The sequence below is a fragment of the Caloenas nicobarica genome, chromosome 2, assembly GCF_036013445.1.
Source record: "Caloenas nicobarica isolate bCalNic1 chromosome 2, bCalNic1.hap1, whole genome shotgun sequence".
Lineage (NCBI taxonomy): Eukaryota > Metazoa > Chordata > Aves > Columbiformes > Columbidae > Caloenas > Caloenas nicobarica.
The window spans coordinates 96,545,366-96,573,181 of NC_088246.1; the positions used below are offsets into that span (position 1 = coordinate 96,545,366).

Consider the following 27,816-nt stretch of genomic DNA (forward strand, 5'->3'; position numbering starts at 1 on the left):
GAACTGCTCACTGTACTTGCACTTAGTCCACCTTGGAGAATTTAACATTAATGGCTTCCGTATGCACCAGTTTTACTGTCATGACTATGTAAAGTTACTCTTTTCATGTCCATGTAAAGCTATTATTTACCCATCAATACAAAAAGCAGGTCATAGCTTAAAAATTTATAGAATCATAGAATTACTTAGGTTGGAAAAGACCCTTAAGATGATTGAGTCCAACCATAAACCTTACGCTGCCAAGTCCACCGCTAAACCACGTCCCTCAGCGTCACATCTACACGTGTTTTAAACACCTCCCTAGGCAGCCTGTTCCAATGCTTGACAATCCCTTCCAGTGAAGAAGTTTTTTCTAATATCCTACCTGAACCTCCCCTTGCATAACTTGAGGCTATTCACTCATCCTATCATTGTTACCTGGAAGAAGAGACCAACACCCTCCATGCTACAACCTTCTTTCGGCTAGTTGTAGAGAGAAATAAGGTCTTCTCTGAGACAACTATATAGACAACTGTATGGACAACTGTCTCTATTATAATACTGACTGTTAAAAAACCCCACTCAAGATCTTTAGAAATGAGTTGCTATTTTAGATCACAGAAGTGGATGATAAAGATTTATCACGTGATGAGTCGCAAACATATGCAAGAAGGTGATGTTACTGCCATGCTAGCTTTTTCATTATCGTCTTCTGCATTATGTATTACACCAATAGTATGAATTGGTAAATTAAAAGGCAATTATGAAGCTTTCTGGTTATGATATTAAATTACAAAGTTCACTTAACTATAGTCTTATTACAGTCTTAGTTTGTATTAGAAGTATTTTGGAGGTGTAGGGGTAAAAATTTAAGTATTGTTACAGTACCACATGTCACTGCGATATTACCCAAAATATCTGTCCTGAAATCATGAACTAGCTCTCCCAGTCTTAGAATATGCAAAAAAGGTGATCACAGACACATAAGAAACACTTACTAAATCGCAGAGATGAGAAGGCTTAAGAGTTTTTCCAGGAATCTACTGCCAGCAGTATAAGGGTTTTTAATGAACAAAATCAACTTTATCAACACAAGTTGGTTCTTCAGGTGACCTGTTTTGTTAAGTGTACTTAGAAATATGTGGAATATTGCATTTTTCTTATGAACTCAAAATCAAAGATAGATTAAACATTTGTCACCAACCTATCAAGATATTTTTGCCATAAGACTGTGCCTGAGAATGTCAGCATCATAAAAATTTAATATTTGTATTTCATTAGCAAGTTTTTCCAGATATGGTAATGAAGTTGACTTTTCTTCCCCACAGTCCTGTTTGTTAATGGTTTCCTTCACAATCAAAACTGCCCAGGTGATAGGGACAATTTCTTTCTTCTACATATTAGTTTCAGATAAATTAAAGAAGTGAAAGTGTAACTCTCCTCCAAAGTTAAGTATTCTACACATCTAAATTCACTTTTTATAAACAATTTTCTATGCAATACTGTGCAAAATTAGTACTTCAATAATATATATTTCTACCAAAAAGATGTTCGGGATGATCAAAGTAGCAGTACCAGTATTTAATACTATCAAAGCACTAATTTGTTCTGATTTCTATCAGATCAGTATTAAAGCAGGAGCAATTTGTATGACAAGCTGTACAGCCACCAGGGAAGCAACCATCCTAGCAGGGAAAATAAAACAAAAAAACCCCCTGTATCTTTGAAAGAGAGGAGCAACAGAAGGAGACGCTGACTAATTATTTGAGATTATCTCAGTAAACAGAGGAAATGAGAAATGCTGCAAGATTAATGGGAATTTTATATCAAAAGATGTTGCGCCTGTTTCACGACACCAATAAGAGAACTTATTTTGACACTTCACATATATTTATATACGTGTTAGATATATTATAGATATGGATACACTATATATTGGAGACTATTGTATCTCTATACTATCAGTCTGTAGCCAAAAAGCTGTAAGTAACTATTGTGGAGACCCGGTAGCCTTTGGGGTGGGGTAGCTCCACAAACTATAACACTTCTCCCAGGGCTGAGTTCTGATGCCTTGGCAGACCCGTGCCGAGCAGCCGTCTGTCTGTCTGTCTGTCCGTCCGGGCGGGTGGGCAGGGGCACAGGCAGGGCCGGCGGCGCTCCCCTCCTAAACCCACCTAAGGCACCCGGACGGGATCAAAAAAAAAAAACCAAAAAAAAAAAACCCACAAAAAACCACCACACCTTAGGGGAGGTGCTCCGCCAAAGATTTGGGGGAAGAAAAGGTCGGATGAGGGAAGGAGCCAAACCAGCCATATGAGGCGAGTCAACAAAGTCAAGCTCAGGAGCGACCGGGGACGGGACGGGACCTTCCTCCGTCCTCCTGCCGGAGACCCGGCGGTGCCCACCTGCCCAGCCGCAGCGCCCTCGCACCCCGCTGCACACACAGGGCGCGGAGCGGAGCAGAAAACGGAGGGACCCCGCGGGGCGGCGCCGCGCTCTGGGGCGCCCCGAGCCGCCCGTTCCCCGCCGGCACTGCGCGGCACGGCGCGGCACGGCGGGCTACAGGCTGACAGCCAGCCCGGCACCGCCGCTCACCTTCCCGCTCGCTTCCCCCCTCGCCCCCGCTCCAGCGCCGCCAGCCGCCGGGAGCAGCCCTCGCCCCCGCTCTCCCGCGGGGCCAGCTGCCCGCCCGGGCACTCCGCCGGCTGGAGGAGGAGGGAGGCGCGGGGGCGGCCCCGGCGGCGCCAACTTTCCCCACAAGCCCGGCTTCCGCGCCCCGCGCCGCTCCCGCCGCCCCGCCCGGTACCTGCCGCCGCCGCCGCCCCGCTGCCCCAGGGGGCGCGGAAGGCCGTTACGGCCGTTGCGGCCGCCCCCCCCCGGTGCAGACCGAGGCGAGCAGGTGCGGAGCGCGAGACCACGGAACCGACCCCGCCACCGCCGGCTCCGGCTCCCGAGCCTGGGCTGGGCGGGCGGGGCGGGGCTGCGAGGAGCGCGCCCGCCCGTCCGCCCCCGCCCCCTAGCGGAGCGACAGGCCGGGACCGGCCCCCCCCCCGACACACACACCGACCTCAACTCCCCGCTTCGGCTCCACTCGGATTCCTTCGGTCCTTTCCGCCGCTTCCGGAAAGGGGAACGGGAGAGGCGGGGCACGGGGGGTGTGAATGGGAGCGGAGTCACCCCGGGTGGGGGGGGCTGTTCCCGCACCCCCCGGCAGCCCGGCGGCGGGCGCGCATGCGCGTTCTGCCGCGCGGGCACCTGTCCCCGCACGGCGGGGCTGCCCGGGCGGCGGCCATGGCGGTGCCGCTCGGTCCCCGGTCCCTGCCCCAGCGGGAGGGCTGGGGCTGCTCCCGGAGCTGCGTGCGGGCTGTGGCTGTGCCTCCCGGCTGTGCCTCCCGGCTGCGTACGGAGCTGCAGCACGAGGTTGGCGAGCCCCGCCTCAGCCGCTTGAGGCAAATTCAGAGATGTGCGAAGGATCATCAAAGAAAGCGGTTTATAACGAACCCCCCCCACCCCTCGCTTCTCCTGAAAAGGGGTGGACAGGTCTGGCCGGGGGCTGGGGTCCCCAAAAGGCCTCGGGGGGATGTGCCGTGCCTCCTGCTTTCCCCTCGCTTCCCTGCTTCGTACAGAGCACTGTGCGGAGGGATTAGCTCGGGTCTTGGGAGTGGTGTAACTGTGTCACAGCAACTCAATACCCGTGCTAATTAACTGAGTCTTTCCGCAGAGCTAATTAACTGAAGCAGAATACCAAGCAATCTGGTGGTGTGTTTTCTCCAGTGGCAAAGCCTGTTAAAGAAATTTCCAGATGCTTTTTCCTGCCCTTGTGGCACAGTTGTGCCGATGCAACTGTAAATGAGATGGATGGAACAGTCCACATTAAAACATGCACAAAAGTTCTCCAAAAATGTGTGAAATCCAGACGTTATTCTCCTGATCTGTTTTGGACTCTATCCTCGGACATCTCTGTTAACACAAACGGCAGGGATGGGAGCAGGGAGAAAATTATCTGCTGTGCTGTAAGCTTCATGCAGGAGACAGAGATCCAGAGAAAACCAGAGACGCACCAGGGAAAAGCATATCAGTCTGTTCTTTGACATGCCTATACTGTTTCAAATCCCAAAATTACCCTTTCCAAACTTAATTTAAGGACCTCTGTGCTGCATAGAATAAATACGCCTGCAGTGGAAATGTGGCTTTCCAAAATGCAACTTGGGTCTTGCAGTCTGCTTGCTCTGTTCTGCTCATATACTCAGCCATTCCTTGGTCCAACAGTTTGCTGGCTAGTTTGGGTCAAGTAATTTGAAGGTGGCAATTCCAGATATCTAAAGTTGAGTACTGAGAGGAGCATAACTATATCACACGTTTTCCCACCAGGGACAATGCACACCGCTGCTCAGCATGGCTCATTGACAGGGTCTTTCAAATTTCCTGCAGGTTCCACTGGACAGTTCTGTCTCACACTCATGAACATGTTCATTAATACCTACCCTGAAGTGTGATCTATCCAAAACACTTGACTGAGGAAGTCATCTAATAATCTAATCCCTCTTCATTTATAGAAGGTGCATAGGCTTAATCTTCCACACATTTAAATCCTAATGAAATATTCCAAGTCAACAGGCTTCATTCTAGTTACCTGGTTCTGAGACTTAAAGTAGGAATAAGTTCATTTGTTAACTGTAAACATTCCTCTGGAAGTGTTAGAATATTTAACTCTGGAATGATATAGTTTGTAGAAAAGCACTGGCATCCTGGATCAGCCCATTAGGTCAGTGTGTTTCCACCAGAACCTCTCCTTCTTAATGAGTGAGGATTAGACACCTTTAACACTTCGTGTGCCATGGAAGTTAAACTTCCTTTAAACTTACACTCTGCATTTGTCAAACAGCCGAAGTACTTTGTAAGCAATAGTCATCATCCCTTCCTTTAGAGGGAATGCAGTAAAATGTGCTACATAGCAGGTACATGAAGTTAACACATGGCCAAGGGCCCAGCTGCTGACTTGCAAAGATTAAATGGGTGTATTAGGCATTTGATTTAGTTATACAATTCCTATGTTTCCAATAGAACCAAAGCTGTGCAGCTAGATAACTCTTTTATTACAACATCAGAAATTATACTAATGGACCTTGAAGGAAAGCAGTAATCCCTGTCTTCCTGTATGTTAAAACTATTACTTGTATCAAGTACTGTCAGTCATACCAGTGAAGAAGGGTATCCCCCACTCTGTTGACTGGGAGTTGCGTATTTAATGGGAACAAGCAACCGTTTTCTATTACACACAATTACTTACAGCTCCAAAATTCTGTTCCTGGAAAGCACTTCCATGAATTCTTTGGTCGTATGGAAAGGCAGAGAATGCTGTACTGATTAAAAGCAGGGAAGACAAGGAGGAATATAGTAGCTATGATGGCCACACACAGGATACCATAGGAGCACTGGTGAATTTCTCCTACCAACAGATGATCTCTCCCACCAAATGTGATATCAGCTAATAATAAAATGGCTATGCTTCAAAAACACTTCCGTATATTAATGTTCCTACTCATCACCTATTTGTTAGAAATGTGCCGAATTACATAGATAGGAATTCACTACCTGCGAGTCTGTTAATTTCACCTTTTGTGGCAGAGGCAGCATTATTTTCTGTAATTACATAAGCACAGTAGTTCACTAGCGTTTGCAGGATTGTCTCCTATTCACTGCACATCTTAACAGCTGCCTTCACTGCACATGTTGACACCTCTAAACTGGATGGCTACTCTCATCCTGTTGAGTATCCAGCTGAAGGCATCTAGGACACAGGCTGTCCAGGGAAGTGGTGGAGTCACCATCCCTGGAGGCGTTTAAAAGACACATAGATGAGGCTCTTAGGGACATGGTTTAGTGCTAGAGTTAGGTTATGGTTGGACTCGATGATCTTATGGGTCTCTTCCAACCAAAATGATTCTATGACACAGTTTTTCAACTCTCACTTCCTGCGCATGTGTAGTCCCATCTCCGAGCACTTCTTTAAATAATTTTAAAAAACCAAAACAAAACAAAAGCAAATAAACAAACAAACAAACCAAAACAAAACCAACAACAAACAAAAAAACCAACCAAACAAACAAAACGCCAAAACAAAAACAAAAAACACAATCTGAACCTCTGTTCCGTTTACTCAGACAAGGAAAGCGCTCAGTTTCTGAGGGAAGAAGTCCTGCTGGAGTGACTCCCTCAGTATCACCCAGAAGTGCCATGGCAGTAGATCGCAATTTGTGCAGCTGCTTAGCCAGGGATCAGGTACTGATTCAAACTAGATAAGGAAACAAATTGTGGGTAGTGTTACTATTAATATAGATAAGTTCTCCAATTAGGTTAACTTGTAGTGATATGAGGAAGAGTGTAGCACTGTAAAAAGTTGAGGGAGAAGGATGCTTATTTGAGCGGCATAGCCAGCTTATGCTACTCCTTAGCGAGTTCACGAAACCAGAGCCTGATTTCACAGCTTAGACTGGCTTTCTTTTCCTAGTGTTAGTAGCCAGGGAAAAAATAGCAAGAAAAAGTCCTGATCGCTGCTCAGCTGTGACTTAGAGGGAGGTAAAGCACAGAGCATGTTTTAGGAGAGATATAAAGTGATTCTGTTGTACTTAGTGTCCAGTTTTGGACAACCTAGGGGAAAGAAGTATGAATAACTGATTTAGCAAACAAGTTTAATTGTGAAAAGTTAAAGATTTGGACAGACTAAGTGTTGAGGAAGTAAGGATGGGCACAAGACAATTGTCTTCTGTCATGTACAATGTCCCCTGTGGCTGGCATGAAATGCAAACAGCTTAATTCAAACTGAAGATTACAATTACATGTTAGAACAAGCCTTTCTAGATATAAATGAAGCTACCAAGGCAAATGGCAGAAACACTTTCACTGCATGCTTTAAGTGCAGCTTAAGTAAATATCCCGTATCTAGGAACCGATCCCTTATTAGAAAGGAGTGAAGACTTCCTGGGGCCTCTATCAACCCATGTCTGTAGTCTGTATGGCCTGTGGACAGAGAAAGCGTGTTGTCAAGCCCAGCAAGCCTCTACTGAGTAAATATATGTGTATATATATATGTATATGCACACACAGAGATTTTCAGAAGTTAATCAGTCAAATTTAAGAGGATTTCCTTCAGGTCAGCAAAAGACTCCTTGCTGTCAGAATCATGGACATGCTAAAGCTTCTCAATAGATAGATACAAAGAGGGGTTTTGTGTGTTTGTTTTTAGTTAGTAATTCTTTACCCTAGCTCTTGTTCTTGAAAAGGCTAAATTATGCTTAAACTCAGTTCAGCCTGAGGCAGAAGCTCATGATGGGAAACTTCAATCCAAATAAGTTCTGGCGCAGTTGTAACTGAAACTGAATCTTCATAAGGAAAATGTTTGGCAACCCGAGCTGTAGACATTGTGGTGACTCTGCCATATTGATCCGAATACACATGCACAAAATGAGCTTCACTCTACTTCCAGAGGCACAGAAGTTCTAACAACTGTCCTTATCTCAAGTTTATGAGATATATTTTGAAGTCTCTGTCTTTTAAAAACATAAACCAACAGTGAACTTTCCAACAAAACCCTACGTGACTTGAGGTATGTTCGCACTATCACAAAATGCTGATTTAAGTGAACACGGACTGGGAGTACCCACACGGGCAGTGAATGTTGCTCAGCAGTTCGGCAGTGCCTTGTCTGGCTAAAGTGATTTATGTGCTTGCACAGTGCTCATGTATCTTATCCTCCTCCCACACTTCAGCTGAGATTGTCAAAAGTGCCTACATTTACTCGCAGGCATGTATGAAGCATGTCATGCTATGTGCTGGTTCGTGAAATATGCATCATGAAACATTGGTTAAACAGAGTGGGAGGGTACAGAAAAAAATTGACACTGGGGGTATACCTACAAGGTTGCAGTTAGTCCTAAGCAGTGAAAATGTATCAGACTGTTAAAACATATTTCTAAGGGAAACAGTGAAAGTACAATCAACTCAACCATTTAAACTTAAGCAGAACTTTTTTGATTAAATGTATTGCTGGGAAATTACTCTGTGTGTACGGGTATAGAAAATTAAGTAATTATTTTTATCTCTACTTTGGTTATCTGATCAGTCATATAGTTAATCCATATTCACATGGATATTGGCCTTTCTGTTGCTGACAAGCATATATCTCAAATTATCTTTTTGGCTTGGTCTTCCTTTACTCCCCCTTACGGCTAGTCAATGATTTCCTCTTATCAGCATTACATAATGATTTTAAATTATGAGAGAGGGAGACCTTTTGTTGTAACTCACTTATTTTCTTTGCATTCACCTATAACACTATTTCCCTACTTCAGGACATATCTTTTTGAATCTAAAAAAAATATGATTCATAGGAAAGGAGTGTCAAATAATTTTTGCTTCATCTAAAATTTGCAAATGTTTTACATTTAGCAATTAACCATGAAAAGCATATTTAAATGGATCTTATTTAAATGAACCCAGTATATATACTTAATAAAGCTGCACAAGAGAAACAACATGACACTATGCTAATTTTCCGTAAAACATATTTTGTTTCTTTCAAAATTACCACTCCCTAAAGTATAACAGGAGCCCATTTTAAGTTCTGTGTCATTTGAATTTGAGATGGAACATTGAAGAAAGCTGCTTTAATTGAAGCTCGAAAGATATGGAATTGAGCCTTCAGGGAGTGTTGGGCACTTTTCTTGTCATTCTGGTTGATTTATTTGCATGATGTGGGTGGGGAATGTTGTTGATCAGGCTGTCCATTTTAATTTTGTACTGGTTGTGTCAGCTTTAAAGTGAAGTACAAGCTCCGCTTTAAAGAGAGGGGCAAGCATACGAGCTTTAGAATAGGCACCACTGCAGGCTAAAATAAGTAAATAGTGTCATTTACACTCTTTTCAAAAGTGTGATACTCAAAGTGAACTGAGAGTATTGTATGCAGTAATACATTATCATTAGCCTCCTGTATTGAATAAGTGCCTTCTCTTTTTTGGTTTCCTGATTCACATGTATATAAACAAGCTGGAAGAAAAATCTCTAAACTTAACACATCACTTTCCTGATTCCTTGAGAAATATTGCTCTGAATTTAACAGATAACCAACAAACCTTAATGATGAGACTTCATATGTCCCCTAGAGGAAAACAAAAATACAAAGCTTACTTTACTGTTCTGATTTACATTGCAATGTATGCCAAACTAACCTGGTTACCATCACATCACCTTGTCTTGCTGCTGCTTGATTTTCTATTGAATCATTCTATTTAAGAGGGTTTGAATCAGTCTCCTAACTTGTTGCTACATGCACACCTATTGCAATCAGACTTTCTTAAAAAAAAAAAAAACAAAAGCAAAACAACTCTAAACCTACTGGTTTTCTGTGAACCATTTCTGCCCAGACTGTTTAACTGGGTAACTGTTCTTGCTGCATTGCTGGTAGTACTGCTGTGACCATCAAGAAAACCAAAAGCACCAACAGATGGCATACAGGCCAATTAGTGACATTAGTGCTTCTGCATTATATGGTGTTCTACATAAATGGAACAAATAGCCTTCCTTTTTGCCTGTGTTATCATACAGCAATGTTCCTTAATGCTCTCAAAAATGGAAAAAAAAATCAGGTCCCTCTTCCTACCCACTCCCCACCCTCTGACAAGGAAACCATGCGTTTCAGGAGATCCGTAATAGAGCAACTTCTTTCTGAAGGTCACAATTAATGCAAAAAATAAAACCTTAACTATACTTCTTTTGAGAGGTTGTTAATGAAATGCACAAATGCCTCAGCATTTTTGCATTCAGCACAATTCAGTCCAGTAGCACACGGGGTTATAGTGTACCTAAGGGGAGACGACATAAAGAATTAGGTCTGGAGTCTGGGGATTGGAAGGCAGCAGCTTGACTAGACTAATTGATTTCCAGACTGATGTTTTAAAAATCTATACAGTGAAAATACTAATGAGGCCGTGTTTTGGAGGGAGGAGAAGTAGTTCTAAATTTAGCTATAGACTTTCAATTACTCTGAGGTCTTGTGCTCCAGGTATTTAGGATTTAAAGCAGCCAGAGTGGTTTTCTTCCTGTGAGCCCTCCAAACTTGTATATGTCTGGCTCTATTGGTTGTAACATGCACAAGAAGCAGCATGTGTCAAAGGACTAAAATACCGGATGTTGTAGCCTTGAACTTCCAGATGCCTAGTTCTGGAGTAAAATCAGGACACCTATATGCAGCTCTTGGGCTGCTTCAACAGAGTATGTGGGAAAAGTTTTCCAGCTCATGTTGTGTGGGGAAACTGCCAACACACTGGATCGGAAGGTCTTGGTCGACATCTTCAGCAGGAAAGATGCTGGTGTTAGTGATGGGAAGTGCTCCCTACACAGATACCTGTTAAGTCTCACATCTCTGCCTCAGGTGCTCCAGAGAGGCATCTCCCTTCACTCGGGATCTATTTCCTGGAAGTGTGCTCTTGAACACAAGAGAAATTTGTCTCCCTTATTTCTGGATTCTAATAGGGACCAAGTATTACCTGAGCTGTGGTTTCACAGCCCTGTTGGTGCAAATATGAGTTTCTGCAGGAGTGCAACTCAAGGGACATAGGCTAAAATCGGGTGCCCTTAAAGTCTCTGATGTGCTGTCTTGTAAACACTAAGGGTTATAATGCAGGAGTTTTAAATTTACTCCAAGTCCCGCTGGAGGCTTTCTAAACACCCATGTTGTATCTGGCCTTTCATGCTTTTCATACTTATCCTGACTCCCATGAGAAATGGTCTGAAGCTCTGAAAAGGCTGTCATCATTCTGTGGATTACACACAGAGAAGAATTAAAAGACAGCATGCAGCCTGCATAGCCATGCAACCCCAAACTAGGAAATATCAGTGTTAAAATCACTCACGGGTTCATAATTCTGCCCTCCTAGTAAAGTTCTCGATTACAGGCTCCCATGTAATATTGCAATGTTACATATTCCCTGTCACGAAGGTATCTTTTGGGGGGTTATTGAACCATTTGAAATATAGGCCAGTTTTAAGAAGAAACACAACCTCCTGATTTTTTCCTCTTTGTTGCAAAACCATTTCTCAAATTCAACATGATTTCTCAAAAGTTAGAATTTGGGGTAGTACCAGACAGCATGTGTCATTAGTTTTCCTCTTCCTGAATCACCACATGATGGGGTTTGTGGTGACCCTGGTGTCCTTGCAATACAAAAAATAAGAAAACATGTCCAGAGAGAAGGAAAAGATGGTTTTGTCACGGCCTGGCCTTAGATTGGCCTAGGCTGCCCTGGCTGTGTGCTGAGTAAATGTTTGTGGATACTGAAGTCTATTGGGTCAGGAGAGGTAGTAGGAGGGCAAGGAGAGGAAAGAGGAGGAAGGGATAACAGCCTTTGAAATTTCTTGTAGTAAATAGTTTGGAATGGGCATGTTCTTGATGTTATTTTTCACTGGCTATTTCTTTTATTTGTGCGTAATAAAGGCTTGGTTGGTTTTAGTCTGCTCTGAATGTTTCTATTGCTCTCCTCTACAGAGTGGGCCAAGGGATGCAAGAACCTTACTGCTATTTTGTACTCTTAGGTCTGTACTTTAGATCCTTAGATTGACTCATTCCTTTCTGCAGTAAGGAGGAATGGGTTTTGTTATCCAGGTCCTGGCACTGCAGTCAAGTGCTCTCGTTCCTGATTATTCCAAGCAGAGCAAGACACATTCCCCAGAGTGACCAGATGCCTAAGAAACCTTTCTGAATTGCTTTAGTTAGAGAAAGAAGTAAAATCATTATTTCCCACTTTCCTAGTAAAGGATCAAGGCCAGAATTTCTAGACTAAACACGATAAGAGTAGCATCTAACAACTCTGAAATACTCAGGATGGTGGGGAAGTGCAAACTCATTTTTTAAGGATCACATATAGATGTTTTGCCACTTTCATTAGGAAATGCAGGAACAAATCCAGGATTTGGGATGCTACCAGGCATCTAGTTCCACAGGGAACTGCAGCTGTCGATGCCCAGGTGCATGTGGATCCTATGTGGAGCTAGCTTGCCGATATGGACAGTTTGGTACTTCTGGTTAACTACCATTTTTATAAATAAACAAGTGTATAACACCATCACATGTTCTTCCTTTCCTGCCTTCCACTCACATATTCTAGAATTACAAATATGACGTAACCACCAACACTTCCGCTGGTAACATTACTGTCTCTGTAAAACCTGATAGGTAACAAAAACTGTTTTCAAAGCAGAGCTGATCTCATTGCTGATGCTTGTACATAAAGATGTTTTGGCATGATAAGATTCTGTATAAGCTGATTTTTTTGTTATTGAAACATATCTTAAGTTTTCATATCTATTCAAAAGGGAAAAGAAAAAAAAAAAGAAAAAATAAGATAGTAACTTCTTCCCTGGATGGAAATGGCAAAGCAAAAGGATTTTTGAAATCTTCTGGTTGCTGAAGGACTATTTAAAGTATGGAAAGAAACAAATTAAGATGATAAGAGTAGTCTATTTGGCCTTTATGCAAATAAAAATTCAGTTGTTTCACTACAGAAGAACTGTACCCTTCCTGATGCTTCTCCGCCAGATGTTTCTTTATGAGTAAATAACTCCAAGTAGTTAACACCAAACACTGCTGTAACACCCTATGCTACTATCTGGAAATTTCAGCCTATATGCTGTCAAAAAACTGTCAAAGAATGGACAACAAAATAAAGGGGGGAGTTGCTTACAGTGGGTTGGAGACTGCTGTTCTATTAAGAGAATTAATTGGAACAAAATAACTACAATTATAAGTAGGAACTATAATGGGAACGTGAATGAATTATATATAGTTATATGACCCACTAATGACTGCACAGAAAGCCATAAGATGAATGAGTCACCGTGTTTTAAATATAGTTCCCTGCTGCAATAGTTTTATCATCAAACAAGTCTCCACTTGAATTAAAGGGGAACAAGGGCTATATCATGGGGTCCTGCAGTCATGCCTCAGTGATTCGTACACTGACAGCAAAGGCAGAGGCTACACAAGTAGTTTCCATTATAAGTGATGTAAGAGAGAAACCTTTGCAAAGGGATGACTCACTGATCAGAGGGCTTTCGGTTTGACTGTGATACAGCGGTTCGGATAAATGTGCTCATTATTTTCTGTAGCCTGTGACCTTTCCTGCTTCATAAATAGTAACATTTATTTTTCTACACAATTTTTATTTTAACATCATCACTATTGATTTCACTGTATTTCATCAGTTGTTCCAATTGTAAAGTTAGGCTCGCTTGCTAATATAAGATCAGCAGCTTTCTAAAGGCAAAGAAAATAGCAAAGACGTGCTACAATTTTAACAGCTGGGAACAGAAATAGCCTTTGACACAATGCTTTTAAAGTATTTTTTTTACTACATGATACAATTTGTTTTTAAAGAACTGTGATATGTCTTACAGACACACGTCTGGCAAAGCAAAGTGATGAGAGGGGTAAAACAAACAAAATGACCCCTGCTCTGCCGGCCACCAAAACAGCACAGGCGAGGAAGTGAAGAATTTTACAAGGTCCTTTGGAAACATAAACCCAGAGACTATATTGCAAATGTTCTTACTATCATTTGCAGTGCTGTCTCTGAAGGTCATTTCTAATTTCAGCCACAATTTCCATGAAGGAAGTAATTCAGATAGCCTGATAAAATGTTTCTGGGTTTTTGGGACCACACATTGCTACAAGGAGCTTTTGAGAGCTTATATGCAAAAGAGTGTCTCACTGCTTCAAGACATTTTCTTTGTACATCTGAAAAAGTGAAAGGAAACTTCAAAATAATGATAAGGAATGGTAACCTGTTTCTTCTTTTTCTCATTTTCCCTCTCCTGCACCACATATGCATACTCCTAAAGACATAAGAGGAAGCAACTTCATTGCCACTGTTCTGCAAAAGTTCATAGAGACAAATTTAAACAATGATTTATTTCTCAAAATAAATAAAATAGAGAGCAGCCTTCTTTCCCTGTAAAAATTTGGCATCATTTTCTGATATGAAACCACAAAAAGTATCTGGTATTTAAAAGCTATTAAGAACCCAGCCCAGCCAGCCTTTCTCATGTCTATAGTTCAAACAAATTGGCTTATTCTTCGGAGTGAACATGGGATGAGCGCACAGGGCTTGCCTCTCGGTGTGGGTGACTGCTGCGCACCATTGCCTGGGCTCATCCTGTCAAAGCAATAGAGCTCAGAGTTTAGGCTGCAATTCAATCCCTAGTTTAGCACAATCTGTTTATAAACTCTTCAGTAGCTTGTTAATACACCACCATTTACATTGGTTATGATGAGTAATAGTAATGAGTAATATAAGGAGTAATTAAGAGAGAATATTTTAACTGTATCTGAATTTAACTTGTCCTTTGTTGCTATTTGGATCATCTGATGTGCATAGAACCTCACACTGAAAACATATATGTAAATATAGGAGATTCATACATAAAAGTAGTCCAGAAATAGAACAGTATTATACATGAGAGTGTGCAGGTCTGGCTAATTTGTTCCTGTCAATATCAAAAGAACTGTAACATGCACAGAGTTTCTTTGAGTTAGCATGTTCGATAAATTCAACCCTGGCAACAGTGCAGACGTCCAGCAGTAGGGTTACAGACCATACATCCATAAAAATATCTTCTCCCATCTATTGTGAAATTCTGGCAGTGCAGCTCGGAGAAATGGCAGAGAGATAGCAGGCCTGAAGCAAATGATGAAGAGCTTGCAATCTCCCTGTGCTTATTTATGTGATGAGTCCTAACAAGTCGGCATTTCCAGCAAGTCACGTGTGTCCGTGGGTCTTTGGAGATTTGCGGCAGAGAGAGTGATGCATCCTTCCGTTTGTAAGCTGGGCATGCCTTTTAGCGGTTTCATTGGTCTATCCAGGGATCCCCCGCAGTTAAATTTCTTATTGTCTCTTCCACACACTGAGGCAATTGCCACAATGGAAGATGTGTGTGTTACACATTTAGATATATATTCATGAAAAGTTTAGTATTTTTAAATCTGTGCATTTTCAAATAACCTGCTTTCATACTGTTCATAGCTTAGTGTAGAATTAAATAGGATTTGTGGTCCATGCTAGAATAGGAGTATTTAGAATGTGAACTGTTTTGTGGGATATTAATTGTAGACTGCCACTATCTTTGCAAGGCCAAACTTGATTGAAAAGTTTGGTTGATGCCCTCAATATCAAACACCAAAATATTAATGGTAGTAGCACAGATATTCACATCAAAAACATGTAAATGTTCAGAACTATTTAGTTACCTTTTATAGTAAAGACCTAGGAAATGTCTTAAGTAAAATATTATAACTGTATGGGCTGATTATGGGGAGCTTGGTAAAGTTTTTTAAAGAATTATTTGAAAAAATTGACAGCAGTAATTTATTTTACATTGGAGCAAATCTTACGCCATTTTCATATAAAAGTAGAACCCTTAGAAATATCTTTTTGCTGTTCTGTGTGCCAAAGAGAACTTGTATCAATGCAATACTTTACTGCTGAAAATAATATTCTGCCAAGGATGTAAAATGTAGTATGACATGAAGATCAATTCTCATGAATTTTTTCAGACAGGCAGACCTTGGTATATACCAAAAATCAATAACCATTTTAGTCTCTTTTAAATCTTGTTATTTATTTCAATTTGAATAGAGGGAGGGAACAAGAAGTCCCCTGGTGACAAAACTAATATCTTTGTATTGAAATGCATATTAAACCAGCACAGTATGGACTTAGGGACTCTAAACTGCAGGTGCTTGTGTGCTTTGTTCTGTGCCCATAAAGAGTCTCATGGAAGCTGAAGGGGACTGTTCATGTGCATAAAGTTAAAGCATGTTCCTAAGCACTTGTAAGCTGAAGGGCTAGTTTAACAAACACGTTAAGGGTCCATCACCTTTGTCCCTTAATGCTTACATCTCCAGTGAAAAGAACATTTGGTATCTTACATCTTTTTCAGTAGAAAAAACTGCACAGTAACTCTACACATCATAGGAGGAGAAATGACACGCAGGAAACAAAAATCACTGTCAACCCAGTTGTATATATGTTTACCGTGGGACATGTTCTTTCAATACCTTAAAGCCACTCCTCCAGACTGGATTTCAGGGGACAATATGAGAATATGAGCTTAGAAAGTGACATCAGGGCTCTGAGCACTGGAAAGCATTGGCTGTGAGTCACATCCGAGGACAACTTGAAAAGGATTAATGCGACAAAATAAATTGAGGATGAATTCAAATTACCTGATCGAGCTGAATCAGAGCAAAATTTCTATGATGCTGACTGCCTGGGAAACCAGGCCTTGCTGTTTTGTGATTCTATCATCCACTTTGTTAAAAAAGCCAACAGCATGTGTTACTGTTTTCTGGTAATGGCAAAAATCTCCTTTTACATCGAAGACTGAGATTTTGTGATTTAATAGCCCACTTCAAAATGCAGGTGGAAGACCATACCTGCCCACAAACTGTGTTTTTGATTTATTTTATCCTTTGCAGAAGGATACCATTACAGAAGAAATAGCTTGAAAGGAAGTAAGACAGTCAGACCCATAGATGGGTGGCATTCCAGACTTAATTCTGGGGCTTTTTTGCTGAAAGGAATTGACCTTATAGTTAATATAAGATGGTATGATCATCCAAATAAAATTTTCCATTCTGAAACTGCTGCATGTTTGTTTGGAGTGTATGGAAGAGGAGAAAACACTTTAAATATGATCATACATTTAGCTGAGAATGAGAAAATAAATCATATTTAAAGAATGATTTTTCTGGTGGCTGGGACTTAGGTTCAGAAACAAATCCCTTAAAGTGCTATTTTTAGCCATCTCAGAGGAGAGAGATATTTTATCTGACTCTGCCCTAGTTTGAAGACCTCTCAGTAATACAAAGAAATTGAAGTAAAACTATATGAAAGTAATTTGTCCTAATTTTTAGCACCTACTAAAGTGATCCGTATTGAAAGTCTAATCTAAGGAATAAGGCTCTAAAGGACAAGTTCCCTGCTCCCAAGCATAAACCATTCTTTCCATCAGCTCTTCTCCTTTGCCATAGAGAGGCTGTTGTGATTTTGTTTTATAGTTCCAATATAAATGTAAGGTTTAATAGGAGCTAAGATTGTTTAAAATTCAAGACACAGTTTCTATGCATAATGGCAGAATTGTATTGGGTCATGATCTACAAGCATCACTTTATTTTCTTGTTAATTCACTTGGTGGCAGGTTGGGTGCAGTCCCATAGTTTGACTTATATTCAGTCAAATGGCTAAAGAAAAAGTCTAGCAATTAATCTGATGAGGTGATAACCCTTCAGAAAAGCCTGTCCTTTAGAAAACTGCCTCCTGGAAGAAGGATGGAAAATGCTTTAAGGTATGAAAATTACCGGAAAATCGTGGCAATTAAAAAAAAAAAAAAAAGAAGAAAATTAGGAAGCATGTGAAACTGTAGCACAGCATTTCCTATGATGGCATCAGAAGTACATGAAGATTTAAGAAAAAAAAAATCAAGAAACAAATCTTGAGGTGTCCTGAATGTTGTTGAAGGAGTTTGAGCCAGGAAAGCCACTAGTCATTTACAGCCAAAAATACTGTGGATTTCTGCCAACCTTGTCTTTCTAGGTTTGTGTCAGTCCATATTTTCCCTGTCTTTCTGTTGGCTACTTGCCTTTTCAGTAATTTAACTAAAGGGTAAGAAATAAAGCTATACTTGGCCAGCAGACCATACTGATGAGTCAATATGCTGCTTCCTTGGAAGCCAAAAATACCTTTCACATGATGTAATCATGGACTTTTATTTTAATTGACAACTAGTACTTATAGTAAATGTCTATGCTAAAAACTAATGATCTGGATAGTTGAGGCACAGAGGTGCAGAGGAGACAGAGGAGCTCTCATAGTCATTACTTAACAGGGACATCGAGTCGAATGCCTGTACAAGGCAGCTGCAAAGATTATAGGTTTCTATTGGATTCTGAAGTGTAAAGTTCAAGAAGGCATCACTTGGAGAGAGAAGTAAGATTTTACTAGATAAACTAATAAATTAAGTCAAAGTGTGCTGTGCTTGGTCGTGGAATCTCATGGCTATAGCTTATACCAGCAAGGTGTGTAGTATCTTTCTAAACATAAAAGATGTTACTTCCCTTTCTGCCTGCATTACAAGGCTTTTAACCCCGTATTTACAAGTAATTTAGAGTGCTTGATGACTAACAAGAGCAGGATAAGGCTCCTGCTCAGCCTTGCTCACTTTCTCACCCTAGCAGAAATAAAGAACAGTACAATCTCATTTTGGATGCAAAAAGAAATACCTGTTGAGTAAAGTCAGCACTTGAACTGAAGAGAGGGTGTGAACAACAGTAGGTAGATATTTCAGAGTAACTTGGTGTGTGAATGTGCTGGTTGGGACAGCAGAGTGCTTTGTTGCAGGTGGGTAACTCATGGATGAGTCAGGAGCAGCTCTTGTGACAAACTGTCAGGAAGTGTAATTCGCATAAACCCTTCACATGAAAACTGCCTTTAAAGGAATGTACGTCTGTGACACCAAATACTCTGCATATCCACAGCAAAGAAAATCTTCACAAGTCAGAGATCTGACATCAGTCAGATGACAAGAGCCAAGCCTGTAAAAATGGCCTGAAGTTACCAAAAGCGCATAGGAAAGTCACAAATGAAATGATCATTCTCAAAAAGACCTAGAGGGAAAAAAGGAGAAAACAAGCAACAACAAAAATCTTTCAGAGCTCTAGCACTTCTGAGAGTCCATAAGGTTATGGAAATGCTGCTGCATTTTGTTTGTTGTTTGCTGTTCGTTTGTTTAGGGCTTTTTTTCTGTTAAAAAAAAGGCATGAGATCACGAAATAAAAATAAAATTAGCTTTTAACCCGAAAAAAACCAATCCACTTGTAGCTTGGTTTTGCTAGAATAGGACACTTATTTCCTGTTCGACGATGATCAGTTTTTAAGGCTGTTTTTCCCCCCCGTTCTGCTGGAGGAAACCGTGCTCCCCTGCTTTTCCGCAGGGCCTGCGCTCCCTCTGGCGGCCGCAGCCCGGTCCGGCTCCCGCGGCTGCGCCCTCCGCGGGGCAGCGGTGCCGGGGGGGCGGAAGGGAAAAGGACCAAAACCCGACCATTGCTACAGCAAAGTGCCGATCCTGCCCGTGCTTCTCGGTTCACACTGGCTGGTACTTACAAAGACTTGCACCTCCTGAGAAACGCATCCCTTCGTTTGCTGTAGGTGTGCCCTTCAGGTGGAAACGGACCAGGGTGTCCCCGGGTCCTCTTGGAACAAAGGAGCTTTCATAAAGCTGCAAATTCGCAGCTCTCAGGCTTTCCATTTCCTGTAGAAATGCCCCGGTCTTGAAGCTCTCAGTCAAACAAGAAGCTGGAAACTGGATGCCTGGGACTCCAAGCTGAGCACAGCCCTTCTTGTGTCCAACGCCTTTGGAAGACATCCACGCTGCTGTTTGCATTGCAGGACAGCCTACCAGCCTTAGTCACGGGCCAGGAACCTGTTTACACTAGGTTACAGCACAGTAATAATCATTTACGACTTCTGGAAATGAAGGGGTTTTGATTTGGGTGGCTTTTTGTTTTTGTTTTTGTTGAGTTTTTTTTTTTAACCTATGTGACATTAGCTGTAAAGAAAACAGTGGAACTCCCAGCTGCAACAGCCCTGGTAAACTGACCTGAGAGTTTGTTGTTGCTTATGCTCCTGTGGTTTCTGGTGTGTTGACACTGAAATCATGTGCAGTAATAACCAAAATACTTAAACACGAAATACAAATCCCATCGCTAAGGATCTCATTCCATAGCTCTGTTTTTCTTCTCTCCCCAAATCCCTTTCTAACGTCTGTTGCAATCTTCCCACTGCACGGTTCTTTCTTTCGAGGTTATCTTCAAGAGTTTTGCCTTTTTCCACAGAAAGCAGCTTATGGTTTCCCAAGGATGCTCCCAAACCCTCTGCATCGCTTTCGCTACTTATCTTTGTTATGATGATGCACTCTTATAAGCGTGTTTGAGCATTGCAATGTAGATCAAATTAGATTCCCTGCAGAGAGGAAGTAATGTAAATTAAGATGAGGGCAAATGGAAGAACAAGCGTGTGATACATGTTGTGTACTGAGCTGCTGGAGGTAGTTGGCTGCTCAGCAGCAAGCAGAGCTCAAAACCGAGACTGAACAGAGGAGAGGAGTTGATAGCAGACAGCAGAGCTTGGAGCACAGAGAGAAAGAGGAGGAATCAGAGTGTGACCACTCCATCATGTGGCATGTTCCTGTCTGCATCTCGCATGATGGGAGGAAGAATGTTACTGAGCAGGCCATACTTTTTCTCGTTGCCTATAATTACAGATACACCCATAGGTGCACACACAAGCTTATCACAGAGGATTTCACCTCCCTTTGGACATGAGCAATGCTACTATAGTTTCTGTTACAGGCAGTACCTTTGTGCAGGTGCAGTTCAGTGGAATTCTCTGGAAAGCTGTAAAGTCTTAATTTTAGTTTTCAAGATCCTGTGTTAAGCTGCTCTAAATTATTCAGTGCTGCAGCCCAGATACCATCATACCCAGACACCATCACATGAGGTGACCCTCTCTACTCTCAGAAATCCAATGACAGCAGTATATTTGGACACATACGGACATAATTGAAGGTTATACGCATGATAGCCCTGCCTCTGTCTCCTTACTGTTTATATATGTGCAGAGTCTGAGGAAGAAGAACAACTTATGAGTCACGTGTAGATCACCTGAGTTTGGACAATGCCACACAGTTCAGCTTCTGCCACACACACTGGGATTGCGAGGCTGGCTATTGCTCCATCCACCTTGGTGATAGGACCAAGGATTTGCATCCTTTGCAACTCTGAGGAGATTTGAATCCTAGCTCCAAATAAGGCACATTGGAAAAAATAAACAACAATAACAAAGAAACTCCACCAAACATCAGTCTCCTCTATAAGCTAAGAGCGGAAACTCTAAGACCTGCAAGCTGTAACTGCTTATGTTAGTGAAGACTTGACCTGACTTATATGCCTATATCCAACACAGTGTCCATGGCTGTAATTCTTCCAGCCAAAAGATATAATAGCTTCCTCACTTTCTCCCAACTGCTGACTGAGTCCTTGAGCCTCTCCTTGGCATTTCCTACTGTGATAACCATTTGGCTCCTTGATCGGTAACACAGCGTTCGATATGCATAAGGGTTTGCTGGACTGAGGGCTTGGGGTTGGATTCACCTCTCCCCTGAAGGCAAGAAAGAGCTTCTTCCTGACAGCACTAGAACTGCAAAGGGGCTACATAGATCTAGCTAAAGCAAAATGAGGGAAAATACACCCCACACATTCTTTCACAGCGTTTTCCCTCCCCAAAACTGGATTAAGCAGTTGTTCTTCAGCATTGAGCATTGAAATCATCACAGCTAGAAAAAATTAATATTCTTTCGTGACACTTGAGGAAGCACAGCTGGATCAGCAAAAGGTATCAACAACAGGCTTGACCAAGTATTTATGACACTCACCGTAATTTTCTAGTTATATTTTCACCTTTCCCTAAGATAGTTAAAGTGGATTGGAACAAGGTAAATACAAGGACAAATTTTCAACATCCTATTTGTTCAAAACAAGGTGTATTCCACTAATTTAGTATGAGTTTTAAATGTTCATTTATCTCTATCTTCTTCGATGAAGAGATCTTTCAGTTGTAAGTCTCACACAGTCAGCTTCAAACATTCCTGTTGAATTTTGCCTGTGACTTCAATAAAGCTGTAATTTTGATTCTTACTTAACCACTGAAATGAAGAAACATTAGTAACTGGGATAGTGCATGGGTGCTTTATGTAGCCCCATACCAAAGCTACTTCTATTTTCTTTCAACATAAGTCATCCAAGATCCCCTGAGCCTGAAAGTCTCCTCCCATTTCTTCTTAATCTTCTCCTATGCACTTGTTTTCATCCATGCCCAAATATCAAGGCGTACAAAGTCTGTTTGTGTGGGTTAGATAAATGGCCAAGTCATGAGCAGTTTGAAGGTTGCTACCCTGCTGACTTCTGGATTTTAGACCCAAGTTTAATTTTAAGCTCTTCCAGTTGTTGATTCTGAGATAACAGTTATTCCTCCTACTTTTAGGCATGAATATATTTGAAATTAACATTCACTTGGTGATGAATCTTGCATTTGTTTCCAGCATCAGAATAAGATTTTCCACACATGCATTTGGCTGTGTTGAACCTTAATTAGAAAAAGGAAAGAACAGATACATGTCTTTGAGAATTCAGTTAACATTTGCTTGCACTTCATTCACTAATGCCAAATGCAGGAAGGAAGTAAACATTACATTCTTCAAGAAAATTAATGTATGAAAGTGCGTTATAGCGTGGAAAAAATAACATAGGAAACATTATCGCAGGCAGAAAGTGTATTATTCCAGTTCTGATGCTGGAGAAAGAGAAGGAAAGCAAAGTATAACTTCTGTTTCAGTCAGCTCATGCCATTCTCAGTGTTCTTTACAGTAATATTTGAAATGTGGTTGTTTCCAGAGAAATGAATTCTGGGTCTGGATTTACCCTTATTTTCCATGGATGCACTGCCACTGCCTGTGGTAGCAGTGATTTGAGCTCTGCCTGCTCGCACTCTGCTTGCAGACCCAGAAGACATGCTGGGAAGGTGCTGGTCGCCCTGGCTGCACTGTCATCATTGCAGCTGCTGCTGCTGCTGAGCTCTGAGTGACCTGCGTGGACGTGGCCAGCTGTGGCTTCCCAGAGCTGTGATGCTTTTATGTACAACATCATCTAGAATGTTGTGCTGCAGATAACCAAGCACTGCGATCAGCTGTCAGCATCTGAGCAGCAATGGTCTCCGAAGATAAAACCAAGCAACCTGCCTCTGCTCCCAGTCATCTCTATCAACCAGTAACTGACTGGGAGCCTTGTTGGCAACAGCTGTGTTGAAATCCGATGTTAAGCACCGCTGTGTTGGCCGTTCCTCCATGATGAGCCCTGCCTCCCCACTGGGCTTGTGATTGAGCGTTGAGCTGCCCTACACACATGTAGAACAACAGTGAGCCTGGATATCTCATCATCTGCATACAGCTGTTCATAAAACTGAAAGGCTAATAGTAACTCTATCCAAAATAGAAGTGAACTAAGTATCAAATGTAGAATGTCTCCTGAGAGAAATAAATTGCATGAGTCACAGGGAGCTGCAATAGCGGAGGCTGTTGAAGTTCAGAAAGGAACAGAGGTGTAAATGTCATCTCCTTTTAGGGACTGCGTGCTTGAAGGGAGATGCCACTGAAACATGCTGTCCTTTACTTCTTTTTCTTTATATTTTTTCTTAATCTCAATGGTTTTGTGCTTGGCTGAAAGGGAAATCCATAAGAGCATCTTGCACCTTGTTTTCTCCAAACTCATAAGGCTGTAATGCTGCCTGCTTTTGTTTTGGGGATCAAAGGACAGGATCTGGTATCTCCTCACCACAATACATGGCCTGATGAGACTAAGGCACAACTTTGTTTCAGGGCCTTTACCTTTTTCCAGTTCTTTATGGTGCTAAATGTCTTCAACTTTAAATCACAACAGCACACAGAGTGCCCAGCAGCTTGTGATAACTAATCTCAAATCTGCTGCTGTTGAAGCTGGAGCTCCAAAATTAATCAGGACAGGATTTCTCTTATAATTTTATTTTCCACACTGAACTTTTAGTAATCTGCTGATATTTGTAGCAGTATAAAAACATTGGTAAAGAAATATTCACAGTGTGTAGTCACTCAGCTGGATCTCTACATCATGTTAAAAAAAATGAAGAGAACCAACTTGCTGGAGACCATTAGTATCTAAGATTCTATGCGATACTGTCCTGGGAAAGGATGGTCACTGAAGAAATGTTTAGCTGTCTGGCTAATCTGTAGCTTGTCCACTAGAAATACTCAAGAGTAAGGTAAAGCATTGCTGAATGCTGTGCTCCTACATCATATGCAGGTTTGTGGAAACTTCCGTTGACAGGTGGAAGCTGTGGCTTGGCGTGGACTTGCCCAACCTTGTGTATTAGGGACTTGTACTCTTCAGGCTTAGGTAGGTCTCCTTAAGATTTACCATCAGTGCTAATCAGTAAGCAATATGTGATTTTGAGGAGAGGTTTGGAGGGCAGTGATGATCTAGGTGCTGCACAGAGATAGTGTATCCCTGTGGCTTCATCCCTAAAACAACTGGAAGCTGCAAAGTGGTGGTGCAAGCAGCAGCAAACTGGGACTTAGCCCTGTGCCAGATCCTGTCCTTCTAGAAATGAAAGGACATTCTTCAAGGTATGAACCTGGCAGGGCTGGGTTGCAAGGAAGCCTGTAGTTTCCTCCTCCTGTCCTGCACCAGCTCAGCCCCAGTGCTGGAGGGAGCGAGCAGGATGGACGGGATGTGTGAAGTGCAGCCCAGGGAGCTACAGCGCTGGAGCTTCCAGCACTTCTGCAGCAAAGCAGGGAAGGGAAGGCGCAGAGCACACCTCACCTTTTACCTTTCCTATCTGACTTGATCCTCAGGATGAACTGTTGTGAAATATTGTAGTAGGCCCTAAGTAGCCTTAAGACAACAGCTACTTTTTCTTTTAAAAAGAGATGTATTTATTTATGCAATGACTCCAACACTGGTTCAGTGATCACCACAATATCACCAGTCTTCCCAAAGGTAAAATCACAGCTGTAATTAGATGTACAGCTAACATAATCCATGAAAGCTTTATTGAAGCCCATACTAATTTACATGGCTTCATCTTGTGTGATATGTGGAAAGACAACATCAGAATGGCAAAGCCACTATGGAAGGATGGACAAAAGAAAGTTAGTAACCTTCACTTTGAGGTTTTTTTTCTTTTTTAAAAATTATTTTTATTTTAGTTTTGCAGGTTTCTGCCTCAAATTAACATTGGCTAATGAAGTTCTTTGCTGTGAACAGTAGGTCAATTACTGTAAGGATTACATTTGTCTTTAATGAAGCAAATCGTGCTGCTATTGCTCCTGCTCCAGGATATGTTAAGAAATGAAGTCTTGCATCCTAATGAGCTTCAGACACATTAGAAAATTGTGAATAAATAGGAAATCCAAAAATAATTTTTAATTATGCATGGATTATTCCAAAAGTTCATCGATCTCAGACAGAAAGGTGGCTTTAGATATCTGGTGGTTTAAGAAGAACCATTTCCAAAGGGAACATTAGAAAATTCATCTTTTACAAATGCAACACTAACGGCACCAATTAATTAATGAAGCTGGAAATTAGCATAAATTTAGCACAAAATTAGATACAAAGTAGCTGTTAGAATCTAAAATAGAAAGTCTCATTTTTTTTCTTCTTGGTTATACCAGCAAAGCAGAAATCAGACTTTGCGCTGTAAGCACTTCCTTAAAAATAATCTTTCCTATCTGCAAAATTAAGACTGTGCAATGAAGCATACCTTAGCCAAAAATACCTTAGTTGTTGTGAAGTATGAAAGTATCACTGAAATAACTGGAGCTGTACTGATAAGTCCCAGCAGAGCACCTGAGCCATCAGGGTTTCTGTGTGGAACAGAACTGCAGTTTGATACCTGCCTGTTCTACGGATAATTTCAAACTCCACATGGCTCGTCCTGATAGCAAAATGAGCCCAGTCTGAATCTATCAGGCATTTTCCTTGTTGACCTGCCAGTCTTCACTATCCTGTTTCTGCTTTAAGTCTGATTTTTGCATTTAATAACAAGTTGTATTATCTCGGCTGAGTTGAATAGCTCAGATTTTTTTATACAGTAGCTCATCCATCCTTGTGCAGCCATGCAAATGTAACATTGATAACCACGGCAGTACTTATACTTCAGCAACGAGGCAACTAAAGCCATGAGAGAAGATAAAGTGCTTCTAAACTCATGTCCATAGGGTATAAATCCAAGCTGGAAAATCCAACCAGACTTCCACCTGAGTGGGAGGAGGCCTGATTAATTTGATTAGAAAGTGGCTAAGGTGCCCATTCCTGCTACGACTGCTAAAACAGTACTAGATGAAGGCAAAACATGGAGATGACACATGTACAAACAATTTAAAAAGCAGAAGTCTCCAAATTTACCTGTTCCACAACCTTCCAATGCCTTTACAACAGGGGATGTGGGTTTTCTTATGAGTGTTTTTCCAACAATAGAAAATGACTTGATGGCAACTTCTGTTTTCAAATGGCACAGACTGAGTTGGGCGTAGGAGGAAGGAGCCAGCCAAGAGGAAATTTGAGGCTTTTTAGTTTCCCACTGTAAGCAGGTATGCATTGACTGTACTGCTTCCAAAGGCGTATGCTGCAAGTCAGCATTAATAATAGCTCACAAAAATGTGGCTAAACCTGTATAATACACAAGATGTAGTCATAGCACCCTGTAGGACAGCACCCATATAGAGCAACCTCCAGATGTCTAAGCAATAAACCCTCTATCTCACTCCAAGTCCACCACATTCACACTCCGTTTGTTCCTAAAAATCCCGTCTCAATCTTAAAAGAATGAATATGTCTGACAAAGGCAGCAAAAGTCAGGGTGACTGGGGATTTTTCCAACAAAATGTTTATACCAGAAATTTCCACTTATGGGAACTAAAATGTTTCTCCAAATTATAACTGTTAAAAACCAAATCACCCAAAGATACCAACGAAACAAGATATCTTGAGAAGACACCTGATGGACTATGGTGCTCCCACAGCTTGTAACACTTGTAATACTTGTGGGCTTTTCAGTTGGATTCTTGCACAGCATTTCCACATGGAATAAAAATCCCTTTGTGTTCCTGCCCAAGAAACAAAGGTCTGGTAATCCTGGGGATTTAGCTTCATTAATACTTAGCTTTAGACTCTGTAATACAGAGCCCGAAAACCTCAAATCCCAGTTGACTCAAGCAGTGGTTTCCAGACTTCTATCTCATTATTCGTCCCTCCTCTCACTGGATCTTAAAAGCCACATGGAAGCAGCGGAAAGTGGACTTTCAAGCTCAATTTCATTCGTAAACAAAACATTTTGAATGTTTCCAAAACATTTTTTTTCTGCCACTGTGAAACATTTTTAAACTTTTTTTTTCCTCTACAGTGAAACATTTGTCCTTTGTCAGAATCTTTGGATTCCCAATAAACATGGAGATTCTAATTTTAAGCAGCTTCAACCAAAGTCCAAAAGTGGAAAGAAAGTAGGAAAAAAAATCCAAGCCCCAGTAACATCCCCTGCATGAGAAAGCTGTGGAGCTTTTTGTTCCTAACAGCAGAATTGAATAGTGGGTTAGAAAGAGCAACACCCAGAACAGTTTTGCATAGGAAACATGGATGAACAGAAACGGCCATGGTCTTTGTCATTATAATCAGAAAAAAAAGTCATGATCCCTTTACTTACATAAGCTAAAGATTTAGTATTTCCTTGCTTTTCATCTAAGTGCTTTCCTTGAGTCTTTGCCAGTGGATAAAGAATTAGTCAAGTGGCTTGAGATGATGCGAGAAAACCCCCCAATATCTGCTAGACCTGCCTTTGTTCAGATGTTTGGAACTTGTAGGAGCAACTAGTGCTTTGTTACAACAACTAAAAATGCTTATCTTCTGAACTGACACACTAGATATATGAATTCGATTCCTTTATGTACTTAGTAGGGATTAGAAGTGGAAAAAAAGAAAAAAAGTAGTAAGGTGGCTTTTGTTTTTCCCATAAAGGGCTGCAGGGTTTTGGAGAGGGTTATATTTTTTTTAATTTTGGTTTTACTTAAGAACAGAAGGCTGCAATGTTCTCAAGTTCTCCAAAAAGTCAGTTTGAAATCACTTTTGTTTTGGACTCATTGAAA

At 41.4% G+C, this 27,816-nt stretch overlaps 1 protein-coding gene across 4 annotated transcripts in view; it reads right to left on the reverse strand.

Moving 5' to 3' along the window:
- Positions 1–19,271, reverse strand: part of PTPN3 (protein tyrosine phosphatase non-receptor type 3) — a 150,863-nt gene extending 131,592 nt beyond the window's left edge. For 2 of the 4 annotated variants that reach the window (XR_010605752.1, XM_065628028.1), the window contains exon 1: positions 19,191–19,271. Coding sequence is in view for 2 of the 4 variants with exons in the window: in XM_065628028.1 (XP_065484100.1) it covers positions 19,191–19,218 (28 nt within the window). In the remaining 2 variants the exon portion in view is untranslated. Of the gene's footprint in view, positions 1–2,785; positions 2,916–19,190 lie in introns of those variants that run through there. The other 2 variants (XM_065628029.1, XM_065628030.1) reach the window with 2 other exon arrangements.
- Between the last annotated feature and the right edge of the window lie 8,545 nt (positions 19,272–27,816).